Source organism: Narcine bancroftii, chromosome 3 (assembly GCF_036971445.1).
Source record: "Narcine bancroftii isolate sNarBan1 chromosome 3, sNarBan1.hap1, whole genome shotgun sequence".
Classification (NCBI taxonomy): Eukaryota; Metazoa; Chordata; class Chondrichthyes; order Torpediniformes; family Narcinidae; genus Narcine; species Narcine bancroftii.
Window position 1 is genome coordinate 159,981,285 of NC_091471.1, and position 15,045 is coordinate 159,996,329.

The 15,045-nt window shown below is 37.0% G+C and overlaps 1 protein-coding gene across 17 annotated transcripts in view; it reads left to right on the forward strand.

Annotated features, from left to right (window-relative positions):
• stpg2 (sperm-tail PG-rich repeat containing 2) overlaps positions 1 to 15,045 on the forward strand; it is a 715,538-nt gene that overhangs the window by 270,869 nt on the left and 429,624 nt on the right. For all 17 annotated transcript variants that reach the window (XR_011353877.1, XR_011353872.1, XR_011353875.1 and 14 more), the window contains exon 10: positions 12,557 to 12,714. Coding sequence is in view for 10 of the 17 variants with exons in the window: in XM_069925670.1 (XP_069781771.1) it covers positions 12,557 to 12,714 (158 nt within the window). In the remaining 7 variants the exon portion in view is untranslated. The remainder of the gene's footprint in view (positions 1 to 12,556; positions 12,715 to 15,045) is intronic.

A 15,045-nucleotide genomic window follows, 5' to 3' on the forward strand; every position in this document is an offset into this window, starting at 1 on the left:
TTAATAGATCAATTCAATCTATTTATAGTAATACTGGCAAACTTTAATGTCTTATTCATTGATGTCTAAATTTATGCTTATCTGTTCTATGGTAGCCCATATGTATTTTTCCACAGCAGTGCACATGCCTCCTGTCAGATCTTTTTTTTTCTTTTGCATTGGTGGTTTGCTGAAACAAAAACACAAACAGGAAAGGAATAAACAAAACAAATCCCCCTTTATAAGTACAAAATTCCATCCCTTTGGGGTGAGGTCACGTGATGCCATAGGGAATGCAGTGCACCCTTATGACTCCTGGGGATTTTAATACTAAAAAGATTTTACTATTAAAGTAATTTTAAAGTTCATCTAAAGTGTCAACAATTGAGAATAAATGCCACTGACAAAAGGAAAAACTCTGAAAACTACTCCAAAAGAAAAACGCAAATTGAAGAAAGAGAAAGAACCTGGGCCTACCTTCTCAGCGAAGCTGGCTGCAGGAGTTTCTCCTGGAGTTGCTGGAGACTGCCCTGGAGAGGGACCATCTCATAGAGTTATCCCTGTGGCTCTCCACAAAGATGGTGCCGTCAGGAAAGCTGTGGATGAAAAAAACATAAATGGCCAGTCCAGTGCTCCAGTTGTAGAGGAAAAAAAATAATTACCTGTTATAGAAGATTCTGCAAGTGAAGAGGAAGATACAAGCACAGAAGAGGAATTTAAAGGCAACGCAAAGATCTTTAATAAAAAAAATGATCATGAAGAAGTTCAACATATTTTGGAAAGAACAAATGTTAATGAGGACTCTGTTACTGCTTTTGTTTTTTTTGAACAAAAATTTATTGGAGAAGGTTGATAGTTTGGAAAATTATAGTAGAAGGAATAATCTTAAAATTGTTGGAATTTCTGAAGTCAAAGAAGGCCAAGATGTATTTCATTTTTTTCAAGATTGGACACTGGAAATATTTGGATGAGAAAACTTCAAAGAGAGAATTTTGATTGAACCAAAACTGGAACCGAATGAGAGACCTTGGTCCATATTGATCAGATTTTTAAATTATCAAGATAGCAAGAAGGCACTTGGTTTGACAATGAGAAGACCTAAAGAACATGAACCTTTGAACTACGAGGGTGATAAGATCTTTTTAAATCCAGATTTGAGTCAAGCTCTTTTGAAGAGGAGGAAAGAGTTTAATCCTATTAAGAAGGCTTTATATGATAAAGGTTACAGATTTGTGCTGCGATATCCAGTTACATTGAAAGTATTTATGCCAGATCAGCAGAATGTCTTCTTCAGCAATTATATTCAGGCTGAAGATTTGTTAAAGATATGTCCAATGCTTGATTTTCACAAGAGGGCTTGTTGAAATGATTTATTAATAAATGGGGAGTATGTTCCCCTCTTTCTATAATGATTTTTCTTCCCCCCCCTCTGGGAGTTGGGGGTTGTGCTTGTTAATTTCTGATGACTGCATGTGTTTTCGTGGTTTGACCATGACCCGTAATATGGAGGGTGGTAATACTGGTTTTCTGGCATTTTGGGGAGGGAGGGATTTGTTATTATTTTTTTTGTTAGCTTAATACTTTTTTTATTATGCTTGTATTTTGAATAAATTCAGTGTTTTTGGATTGCAGATGATGAAACTTCAGTCCAATTTTATTTATGGGAATTCTTCCTGGACAGGAAGATATTGAGTGTTAATATTAATGGGATTAATGGACCTATAAAAATCAAGAAATTAGGAGCAGATATTGCTTTTTTACAAGAGACTTACTTAACTGAAAGTGAACATTTAAAATTGAAAAGAGATTGGGTAGGCCAGGTAGCTTTCTGTACATTTAATTCTAAAGATAGGGGAGAGGTAATTTAATTTAAAAGAAATTACCAGTTAAAATTCAAGATGTAATTACAGATCAGGTGGGAAGGTATCTTATAGTAAATTGTCAAATATTTTCTGAAATATGGACTTTATTGAATATGCAGAAAATTTAGATGATCAGAAATTTATACAGGATACTTTTTTAAATTTAGTAAATGAAAATGTTTTGGTGGGTGGTGATTTAATTTTTGTCTGAACTTGTATTGCATAAATCTTCAAGAAATATAGTGAAATCAAAGGCGGCCAACACATTGTTATCTTGAATGAAAGATTTTAATTTAATTGATATATGGATAAGAATGCATTCTAAGGATGGGGATTACGCTTTGTATTCTAGCAGGCTTGATACGTATTGTAGAATTGATTTTGTTTTGATTTCCACTTAAAATCAATCAAGAGTGATTGTTGTAGATTATAAACCTAGATTAATATCTGACCATTCTCTGCTTCTGATTGAGTTGGAATTTGCAGAAAAACAACATTCAACTGAAAGATGGAGATTGAATTATTTATTATTGAAAATACTGGATTTTTATTTATTTATATGACAACATATTCAATTGTTTCGTGAAACTAATTTACATTCATTAGAAAATATGTTTGTTATTTGGGATAGATTAAAAGCTATCTACGAGGTCAAATTATAAATTTGTGGCAGATGATGTTTGTTCTCATATGCCATCATGTTGAAATAATGAGATCACATCTGAAGTTATGTCATGTTTGATGTAGACACACAACATGTGACCTTGTGCTATGACATCTGAAGTGCTAATGACCTCATGATGTAGCTATGTTGAGTAGGCCAGGGCTTCTCAGGAGATCTATGGGTGCTTCATGGCTGTAGTGGCTAGTTGCCAGTAAATAGGAGGCTGTTGTGTCTAGCTGTCACAAGACAGGAGTTGTTAGCTCTGGTTCTGCCCACTCCCTCCAAGTGTACTGCTGCAAGTTATTCTTCAAAACTTAAAAAAGAATATATGAAGGATATAGCTAAATTGGAAAAGGAAATACTTTAATGGAAATTATCCTCTGAGGATAAATATAGAACTTTAGTTAATAAAAAATTACAATATAATACAATGTTAACATATAGAATATAGAAAATGATATTACAGTCTAAACAAATATTATGAGTTATGGGAACGATCACATAATGTTCTGGCTTGGCAATTTAAAGCAGAACAATCCTCTAGAACCATTAATGCAATACAGCAGGATAATGATGAAGTGTCGTATAAATCACAAAAAATTAATGATGTATTTAAGGAATTTTATGAGAAGTTATATACATCTGAATCATTACAAGATGAAGAGGCTATAGATGATTATTTGTCACAATTGTCAATAGTGTATTTAACTCAAGAAAGTTTAGATCAATTAGAGTCCTTTAACTGAGCAGGAGGTTTGTGATGCGCTTACTAGTTTACAAAATAATAAATCTCTTGGTGAAGATGGGTTTACAGCTGAATTTTATAAAGTGTTTAAAGATTTATTGATTCCATAATTTATGAAAGTAATAGAACAGGCTTATAAACAACATTGTCTTCCAGAAACATTTTCCATGGTGATAATTACAGTTATTCCTCAAAAAGATAGAGATCTATTAAAGTCTACTTCTTATAGACCTATATCTTTGTTAAATGTAGATTATAAAACTGCAGCAAAAGTATTAGCAAATAGGATTAATAAATATCTTTCTGATTTAATAAACATGAATCTGACGGGTTTTGTTAAAATTAGACAACCTTTGGAAAATATAGTCAGGTTATTAAGTATAATTCATTTAGCTCAGAAGAAAGAAGATTTGAATCTTATTGTAGCTTTAGATGCAGAAAAAGCTTTTGATAGGTTAGAGTGGGATTTTTTAATTTAAGATATTAAGTAAATTTGGGTTTTGGTGCAAATTTTAGAAATTGGATTAAGGCGTTATATAGAAGTCCTAAAACTTAAGTGATAACAATTGGACAGATATCTCAATTTTTAAATTTAAATAGATCTAGTAGGCAGGGGTGTCCTTTGTCACCAGTTTTGTTTGCTCTAGCTATAGAACCACTTGCACAAAAGATTAGAGATGATCAATGATTAAAGGAATTTGAGATAAATCAGATACAACATAAAATTAGTTTATTTGCTGATGATGTATTAGTTTATTTAACTCAACCACAATATCACTACCAAGATTTTATAGTCAATTGTTAGATTATGGGAAAATTTCAGGATATAAAACAAATTGGGATAAAAGTGAGGTAATGGAACTTGTAAAAGGAGATTTTTCACAATGTAGATAAATGGTTCATTTTAAATGGACAGACAAGATTAAATATTTAGGTATACATAATGATACTAATTTGAAAAATGTATATAAATTAAATTATATTCCAATATTTAAAAAAAGATTGATGAAGATTTAAAGAAATGGGTAAGTTTACCAATTACGTTAATTGGGAGAGTTAATTGTATTAAGATTAATGTTTTTCCACAAATTCAATATTTATTTCAAACTTTGCCTATACCTTTACCTCAAAAAGTTTTTCAAGATTTAAATAAGCAAGTTAGGAAATTTCTTTGGAAAGGAAAGATGGTAAGAAAATCATTAGAAAAATTAATATGGAAATATGAACAAGCAGGATTACAAATTCCCAATTTTATTACAGAGCAGCACAATTAAGGTTTTAGTTTTTATGTTTGTTAAAATTAGACTATCATGGGTGGATATTGAATTAAATAAGATAGGAGAAGTTAGACCAGTCAAGTTTATTTATGTGGGATTTTAAATCTAGTGTAATAGATAAGGAAGCTCCAATATTAAAACATTTGTTGAATATTTAGAATAAAGTTAAATAAGAAACTGATGGAAATATTCTTTCATTAAAACACCATTAATTAACCCCTTATTGATTTTTTTTCAAAAGATAATACTTTTTAAAATGTTACAAGATCAAACCAGCAACCACAAAGAAGGCATATCACACGGGGTAAAGATGAATAATTACTTTATTAACAAAAAATTCACCTTCAAACTTTAATTCAAAATTCCCCCTTTTATAACAATGCCCACTGGTTACTATGCAAATTTCTATAACAGTGTAAAACTAATAAATTCCCCAGCCTAAATATAACATATGTAATTAAAGTCTAAGTTATATTTCCAACCAGCCCACAGAAAAACTTAGACACAAAACAAGCAAGACTCACAAAACTTTGATCTCAACTGAAGGAAAGATCATAAACAAAATTCAATTTGTTTGGTAAACTGAAGCCAAAAGATCTTTGAGAGAGAGAGCACAAAATTCGAAGTTGTCTTCTTGAGTTGCTTGAAGAGAGAGGAACAATGGCTTGGTCCGGAACCTTCTGGCTGCCTTTGGAATGTTCACCCCTTTTTGAAATCCCAACATTCAAAACTGTCTTCCAGACAATGACTCATGTTTTGGGCCTCCTTCCACTCCACAGCACCCCCAGTGGTGGTTTATCGTCCAAATCCAGAAATTTTTAGATCATTTTCTGCACATTTTCCGTCTCCCACTCTCTCAGCAGTCCACCTTCACCTTGGTTCTCTAAGGCAAACTGTCACTTTTCAGCACAAAACCACACAACACATAGGCCAATACACAACACAGAACTCTGTAACAGGTATTATAAAGGAATCTCTAAATTGGGGGATTGTTATGATGACAATAGATTGATGTCTTTTGATGAATTAATAATTAAATACGATATCCCTCATAATACATTATTTTGTTATTTTTCAGTTGAGGGCTTTTTAAAGAGAGAAACTAGGATAAGAAATGATTTTAAATGATCCTTCAAATTTAGAAAACATTATGGTTGATGGAATGATTAAAAAATTTATTTCAATTGAATATATATTATTACAAGAACAGATATTTAAAGTAGATTTGTTTAATTCAAAAGAAAGATGGGAATGAGATTTGGACAAGATAATAGATCAAGAAGATTGGCAAAACTTGTGGAAGAAGTTGTGACAAATACTATTAATTTACAATATAGATTACTTCATTATAATTTTTTAAACCAACTGTATATTACACCTCAGAGTTTGAGTAGATGGAGATCAAATTTATCGGATCAAAGTTTTAGATGTGGAACAGAAATTGGAACTTTTTTTCACTCTATGTGGTCTTGTTCAAAGGTTGACCCTTTATGGGGCTCTATCAGTAAATCTTTGCAACGGAAAACAGGAGTGAACTTTCTTTTAAACCCTGAATTATTTTTGTTAGGAAATTTTGAAAGTGTCACTCCTAAATTATCGCTGTCAGATTTTTAATAACAAGGAAATATGTCACTAACATGGAAATCTGATGTTTCATTAACATTAGATAGATGGCATGCTGAGATTCAAAGTTGTGTTCCATTTGAAAAAATTACATATAATTTGAGGGATAAATATTCTTTATGTTTGCAAATTTGGGGTCCTTATGGTAAAATAATGAAATTAAAATTATAAATTTTAAATTTATTTTTCCTGATCAGTGAAGTTTTGCCTGAAGGTATAATAATTTTATGATTTTTTGATATCTCTAAGTGTCAACTGATTCAATCCAAATTAATCACGTAATCATTTTATAATTAAATATCATATATTTTAGTTTTGGGATTAGATTAGTTTAGGAGAAAGGGTGGGTTAATAGGAGGTTTATTTTTTATTTGTAGTATTTAGTTTTTTTCTTTTTCTTTTAGTTTTTACATTTTAATTTCTGTTTTTTTAATAAATAGTTTCAGCATATATTTGTTAACAATCTATTATATTATTATGGTAGATTATTGTTAATTACTTGATATTATGTATGCCAAATAAATAAAATATCAAAAAAAAATCCCTTCCTTTTATTTTGGCACCAATGGCTAGCACCTTGACACCATTATTCCCCTTCAAACCAGGTACATTTACCACTCTCATTGAAGCTTTTAACAGTCCTCCATATATATTTACTTTACCAACATCATTATCCTTGTTTTCACTAGCTACATCATTTAAATGTTATATTCTGCTCTATTTACTGCTTTTTACATCATATAAAAAAAAGAAAAAGGATATCTTGTAATTGTCTGTATCCTTTATACCCTTTGTCCCTTAGACTAATTTTCTTGCTCTTCCATCATCCTTTCGTGTCCTCCTTTTATTTTTCTGCATCAACTCTAACGCCTCTTGAGGATCTTTTAAATATTTTCTTCCCCCACCCCCTGGCATCTCCACACTATATGTGTGTCGCCAGGTATAATAAGGCATATACAATCTTTTTTGTACATAAAATTCTTTTTGTTGCATCAAATTCTTTTCTCTTCTTAACTAATGCTGCGCTAAGATCAGGGAAAAAAATTAATCCTATCCCCTTCATCTCTCAATTGTCCATTGTGCTCCCTGGCCACATGTATTATTATTTATCTGTCTTGGTATTTAAGTAGTCTTATTAGGACTGGGTGTGGGCATTGATTTGGCCCCAGTCAGGGACCAGAGGTTTGATGGGGCCTTTCAATTATAATGGGCTCATCCTTCAGCCCCAGGATCTTTGGGATCCACTTCCCAAAAAAACCCACCAATTTTTGACCCTTAACCTTATAATTCTTACGTTCTGCCATCTGCTATGATTTTCTAGTGAGTTCAGCTTTTCCAAGAATTTCTCCCTTTCATCATTCCAAATGTCCATGTCACACTTGATCCTCTCCAGTCTATCTTCAACGACCGCTTGAAGAGTCTGGGCCCTCCGCCATCATGCTGGACCCTTCCCCCATTTCATCCCTCCAGTGTGGTGGCTCAGATGGCATTTGTACTTGCTTGTTGGCCTCACCCATTCCCAGGAGGATTGTTTTGTTCTTCTTCCCCATATTGTTATATTTTGTAGCAGTTATTTTCCAGTTTGCAGGCTATTTTTCACTGATTTTATGGATTCTGTTGAGGAGCTGTTGCGGGTCCATCTGCTCAGCTCCTCTGCATCATGTGACACCCCCAGAATTACTTGCATTGCTGACAGTTGAAAAATACTTAGTTTCAAGCAAAGAACTTCTAAAGGTCACGAGAAGAAGAAAATTTGAGATTGTATTTCAAATTGACTGTTTTTTCCTTCGAAACTAGTTAATTTCTCCTTGAACAAGAGATTTATATTTCACTGTTGATTATAGCTCCTGTCGGAATTTGAAAAAGGAATCAGCTGATTTATCACAAGTTATGAGCACCAAGTAAAGATATAAGAAAATTGCTATGATGTTTCCAATAGGATATAGTTTAGCAAATGGTGATATAGTGATTAAGTTTGTAGATGATCTGCTAACCACTGAATATGGGATTGCTCCTGACGATCTTGCAAATGTGTGATTGCTGGAGAAGAAAGTGAATTACCTGAGGCTGCATCTGAACCAGAGAGAACAGCAGGGCTGCTGTGCTCTGGTGATTACAGAAACATGGCTCCGGGACTCCATTCCAGACTCCGTGATCTAGCTTATCTCCTTCAGGGCAGGCAGAGATGCTGTTGCTTCTGGCAAGACTCAAGGAGTGGTCTTTTCATTTATATTAGTGAGAACTGGGTCACAATTGTCTCTGTTGGAAAGACCTGCTGAGCAGAGATAGAGTACCTCATGGTGAAATACAGATCCTTCTACCTGCCCAGGGCATTTAAGGCCATGCTGATTGCCACAATTTACGTTCTGCCTTCAGCAAATGAGGGCGAAGCAATGAAGGAGCTTTATGGTCCCATCTGTAAAGCCCAGACATCTCACCCTGAGCCACCAGGGTGAGAAAGGTTCTTCCAATGGGCAGTAAGACTGCTGAATGACTGATGAACTGCACATATGATTGTAGCTGGGACTTCAACCACGCCAACCTGAAAACTGTTCTAACACGCTTTCAGCAGCATGTAAACTTCACCACCAGAAAATAGAACACCCTAGATCGGGTGTACACCAATGTTTGTGTGTGTACAAGGTTGCCCCTCGATCCCTACCTTGGCTACTCAGATCACATAACTGTCTTGCTATGCCTAGCATGCAGATGGCTGGAAAAACAAACAAAGTCAGTTTACAAGGATATCAGGACATGGCTGAGGCGGGGGTGGGTGTGGGGGAAGCTGGTTTGAGGATACAGACTGGAGCGGTTTCAGGGAGGAAGCCACCTACAATGGCTATTTAAACATCGAGGAGCGGATTGCTCAGTGACTGACTATATTAGCAAGTGCATCGAGGATGTCAAGGAGATGAAATGTTAGACATTCAAAGCTAACCAGAAACCATGTTTGGATGCAAAGGCCAATGCATTTCTCAGAGCTTATGATGCTGCCTACAGAACAGGAGACAGGATGGCACTAAGATCAGCCAGGTCTGAACTCTGCTGTGCAATCCTGAAGGCAAAGCATGGGTATGTTCAAGGATCCATAGTCAGCTGTGGACACTGGGCATACGAGGTGCATGTGGGAAGGGATCAAAACTATAATAGACCACAAAGCAGCCTTGCGTGTCAAAGACAATGATGTTTCCCTTCTGGATAGGCTGAACATTTTCTATGCATGGATTGATAAGAAGAACAGGCCAACACCAAAGAAAGCTCCATCTCCCCCAAACGAACAGGCCCCTTGCATAGCTGCAGCTGAGGTGAGGAGAACCCAATCCAACATTAACCCACAAAAGGCAGAGGGATCAGAAAACGTATCCAGTTGCGTACTGAAGGACTGTGCAGGCAAAATGTCAAAGGTCCTTACGGAGATCGCAAAATGTCATTGCTGTAGTCCATTGCCCCTGCGGATTTCAAGACAGCCACAAATATCCCAGTACCAAAGAGGGCGACAGTAACAGTCCTCAATGTCTACTAACCCGTAGCCCTGACCTACACCATTATGAAATGCTTAGTGTATCTAGTTTTGGAACACATCAAAGTGCACCTCCTAAACACTGGACCCATTTCAATTCACCTATAGACAGAATCATTCCACTGATGAAAATGTAGCCTTGCTCCACTCTGTCCTGTCCTATCTGGAGAATTATCCCCCATTCACCAGGCTGCTGTTCATTGATTTCAGCTTGGCGTTTAATACAATCCTACTCCAGAGGCTAGTGGAGAAGCTGTCCTTGCTGGAACTCAATACCCTTCTCTGTAACTGGATTGTGAACTTCCTAACTGAAAGATCACAGATTGTTTGGGTTGGCAGCAAAACATCGAGCACTGTCACACTGAGCACTGGCGCACCTCAGGGCTGTGTACGCAGCCTAATCTTTTTCATGCTGCTGATCCACCTCTGTAATGAGAATAACAACCTGGGACTCGATGTGGACAAGACAAAGGAGATGATTGTGGACTTCATGAGTCCAGGGATGACCACCCTCCACTACATATTAATAGCTCAGTAGGGGAGAGAGTTAAGAGCAACAAGTTCCTCAGAATTCACTGAAGAAGTGTGCTATCCTAAACACATGACATCTCACTTGTCAGGAAGGCGCAACAGCGACTGGAATTTCTGAGAAGACTGAGGTGGGCAGCCATCTCCTGTCAACTTTCTACTGGAATTCTATCGAGAGCATCCTGGCTGGCTGCAACACAGTGTGGTGCATTTGCTGCAGAGAATCAGGGTGGAGGTCAATCTGCAGAGAGTATCTCTGGGGTCTCCGTCCCCCTCCCATTGATGTCTTTTTCGGGATTATTGTCTAAAGAGGGCTCGCAAAATCAATGATGACCCCAACCACCCTGCATGTAGCATCTTCCAGCTCCTCCTGCCAGGATAAAGAGTATCAGAGCCAGTGCCACCAGGCTGAAAAAGGTTCTTCCAATGGACAGTAAGACTGCTGAATGACTGATGAACTGCACATATGAATCTGCCATAACTCTACTATTTATTTAACAAATGATATTTATTAATTATAAAATGAGCATTTGTGTACTGTGTGTATGTATAACGTTTCTGCATGTATGTTTGCAGTGTTTTATACTGAAGACCAGAGAACGCTGTATCATCGTGTAATACTAGCATAATTAGATGAGAAATGAACTTGAATCCCATCATGGGACATCGTGGAGTTTGCATTCAAATAAATAAATAAATATGGAGATTTATTTCTGAATTTAAGTTCAGTAATATCAGCCATGAATCTTCCATATTGTGGTTAAAAACTCATTGGGGAAAAAAAAAGTCCACTGTCCTTATATAGTCTGGCCTGTATTTGACTCCAGAACCCCCGTATGATTGACTCTTACCTGCCTCCTCAGTTCAAGGGCAAATCATAATTGACTAGCAATATCCACATCTCATTAATAAATAAAAATATCCTTTAGATTACACTTGGTACTTTGGTTAAAGGTTGATGTGGTAGACAGCTTTAAATTCCGAGGTGGAAACACCTCCAGTGACTTGTCCTAATCTACCCACATCAAAACAATGGCCAAGAAAGTGCATCAACAGCTTTGTTTTCTCAGAAGCCTGAGGAATGTTGTGATGCTACCTGTTTCCCTTCATAATGTCTACAGGTCCATCATTGAAAGCATCCTGCCAGGGTGCATCACTGCCTGGCATAGGAACTGTTCCACCTGAAACTACAGAGTTCAGAACATGGCTCAGGCCATAACATGCACTCCCATCCTCTCCATCTACTGTATAACTCCCAATGGCTTGGAAAAGCAGTCAACACATTAAAAGTCTCATCCGACCCTGGCCACATTTTCTTCATCCCCTCCTGTCAGAAGGAAGATTTACGCATCTCCAGATTTAAGGACAGTTTCATTCCCACCTGAAAGACTCCTGATAGAACCTCAAAGCCTCCATACCAATGGATCTCTCTGTTTGACCCTGCATCTTTGTATTGTGTCTTATCTAGTACTACGTTAGCGATGTCTAAATATTCTGCTGACTGAACAGCCTCAATCACTGCATCCTTGTAAATATGATAATAAATTTGATCTTGAACTATAATTGACCATCTAGTAAACAAAAATTTCAGCAAGTAACATCTCATAAGAACATTTCAATTATGTAAATCTAAAATTGTTATGACTCATTAGCTTTGAACTTAAGTCAACATTGAAATCATTGTCTTAATTATTGATAATTATTCATAATTCAAGATTTCTTTGCTGTCATGTAATAGTATAGAACATGTAATATTACATGAAATTTCCTTCTTCCTGCCGAAAAGCAAAGAGTCACCATTAATGTCACTTTGTGCCCCTTAAAGTATGAGAGACTTACTAAGTGTCTGTGAATTTGTCTCCAGCACTCCCCTGCATCTACACAAACTCCTGTTTGATCCTAGTACAGTACAAATAATCAGGTAGTCTGATTTTGAAAATTAGGTTATGAAGCTATGGAGGAGGCTCCTTAGAACATAGAACATTACAACACAGTACAAGCCCTTCACCCCATGATGTTGTGCCGACCTTTATATACCTAACAAAAAAAAACTATACGCACCCTACTAATGAAGCCCAGCATACCATAGGCCTTCTTAACTATCCTATCAACCTGAGCAGCAATCTTGAGAGATCTATGGATTTGGACCTCAAGGTCATTCTGTTCTTCCACACTGTTAAATATCCTACCATTAACCATGTTATCTGCCTTTTTGACCTTCCAAAATGCATCACCTCACACTTATCTGGATTGTTGTTTCATGATAATTATTTGGCATTCTAAAATGAGGGGGAGGGGGGCAGAGGTTGTTTCTGAAATATGCTCAACATCATTCTGGAGATTTTCTGATTTCGACAGGTCCAGGAACTTACAACATCATGAACCACACAATTGCTCGAGAAAGCCAGAAGAAAACTCTTTCCGAAGGTTTGATACGAGGAGGATTTGGATCTACAGTTCCTCGTTTGCATTCTGTCGAAACAAAACAAATGGTGCCAAGTCCAGCTGATTACAAGGTAGCACCTGCGAGTTTTACATCTGTGAATTGAAATATGTTGGTATAGTTTGTACAAAGCAGTACATAGTAAAATCAAAGGTATACTTTTGGAAGAATGAGAGCAATAAGAAATGCACACATGTTATTAGCTCTTGCATATCTCAGCTTTCAAAGTGAGTTATGGCTCACATCATAGGATTCTTAACATTTCAAAATGTTAGAACATGAAGAAATAGGACAGGAGAAAGCCACATGGTCCCTCAAACCTATCTTGCCAGTCAAGATGATCATGGCTGATCTTGGCTCAACTCAAGCCTCTTCTGTGCCATTATGACCATTATGATCTGGGGTCATAATGTATGTTAAAAGGGTGCTAAGTTCATTTACATAACTCCACTGCATTTCAATAGTAACCTATGCTTATTCAATATTTAGACATATTTTGAGAACATAAGACATTGTATACACACAGGAGGCTGCAGATGCTGGAGGAACTCAGTGGATCAAGTAGCAGCAGAGGGAGAAAAAAAATGATCAAAGTTACATGCTGGAACCCTCATGAACCTTGATGAAGGGTTCCAACCCACAAAATGTTGACCATTCTTTTTCTCCCTCTGCTGTTACTTGAGTTCTTCCAACAGAAGGTGTTTAGAATAAGACACTGCATGTTTAGTTATAAATTCTTGGAGTCATAAATCATGGAAATGGGCCCTTCAGCCTTAGGAACATAAGAACATAGGAAGTAGGAACAGGAGTAGGCCAAAAATGGCCCATCAAGCCTGCTCCGCCATTCAATACGATCATGGCTGATCTAATTTATCACCTAACTCCACCTACCTGCCTTCTCCCCATATCCCCGAATTCCTCTATCATGTAAACATTTATCTAACCGAATTTTAAATATGTTTAATGAGGCAGCCTCAACCACTTCCCTGGTTAGAGAATTCCAAACATTCACTACTCTCTGGGAAAAACTATTTTTCCTCATCTCTGTCCTAAATCTACTCCCCTGAATCTTGAGACTGTGTCCTCTCGTTTTAGTTTCCCCGGCCAGCTCAAAAAACCTTCCTACATCTATCCTATCCATACCCTTCATAATCCTATATGTTTCTATAAGATCTCCTGTCATTCTTCTGAACTTCAGCAAATACAATCCTAGACGATTTAATCTTTCATCATAAGTCAACCCCTTCATCCCAGGGATCAACCTAGTAAACCTCTTCTGGACCGTCTCCAAAGCCAGTATATCCTTCCTCAAATATGGAGACCAGAACTGGACACAGTACTCCAGGTGCAGTCTCACCAGTACCTTATACAGTTGCAACATTACCTCCCTACTCCTGAATTCAATTCCTCTAGCGATGAAGGCCAACATTCCATTTGCCTTCTTAATAACCTGCTGCACCTGCAACTTAACTTTTTGTGATTCATGCACAAGCACTCCCAAGTCCCTCTGCACAACAGCATGCTGTAATTTTTCACCCTTTAAATAATATTCAGCTCTTTTATTTTTCTTGCCAAAGTGGATAACCTCACACTTACTAACATTGTACTCCATCTGCCAGACTTTTGCCCACTCATCCAGCTTAACTATATCCCTCTGCAGACTCTCCACATCCTCATTACAATTTGCTCTTCCACTCAATTTGGTGTCATCCGCAAACTTGGCTACACCACATTTTGTCCCCTCCTCCAAGTCATCAATGTAAATGATGAACAGTTGTGGGCCTAACACTGACCCCTGCGGCACCCCACTTACCACTCTCTGCCAACCTGAAAAACTCCCATTTATCCCGACTCTCTGCCTCCTGTCAGACAACCAATTTTTAATCCAGGCCAATAGACTTCCCTGGACTCCACTTTCCTGTAACTTACTGATAAGTCTTTTGTGCGGCACCTTATCAAACGCTTTCTGGAAATCCAAATATACTACATCAACCTGTTCCCCTCTATCCACCGCACCCATTATATGCTCAAAGAATCCTAACAAGTTTGTCAAACAAGATCTTCCCTTTCTAAAACCATGCTGCGTCTGCCTGATTGAACCCTTATGTTCCAAAAGTTTCACTATTTCATCTTTAATGATGGCTTCAAGCATTTTTCCAACTACAGACGTCAAGCTAATTGGGCGATAATTTCCAGTCTTCTGCCTACATCCCTTCTTAAAATGTGGTGTGACATTTGCTGTCTTCCAGTCTGCTGGGACCTGCCCAGAATCCAAGGAATTTTGGTATATGACCACCAATGCATCAACTATAACTTCTGCCATTTCCTTCAGAACCCTTGGATGCATATCATCAGGACCAGGTGATTTGTCTGGCTTTAATCCCATTAGTTTCTCCATCACTAC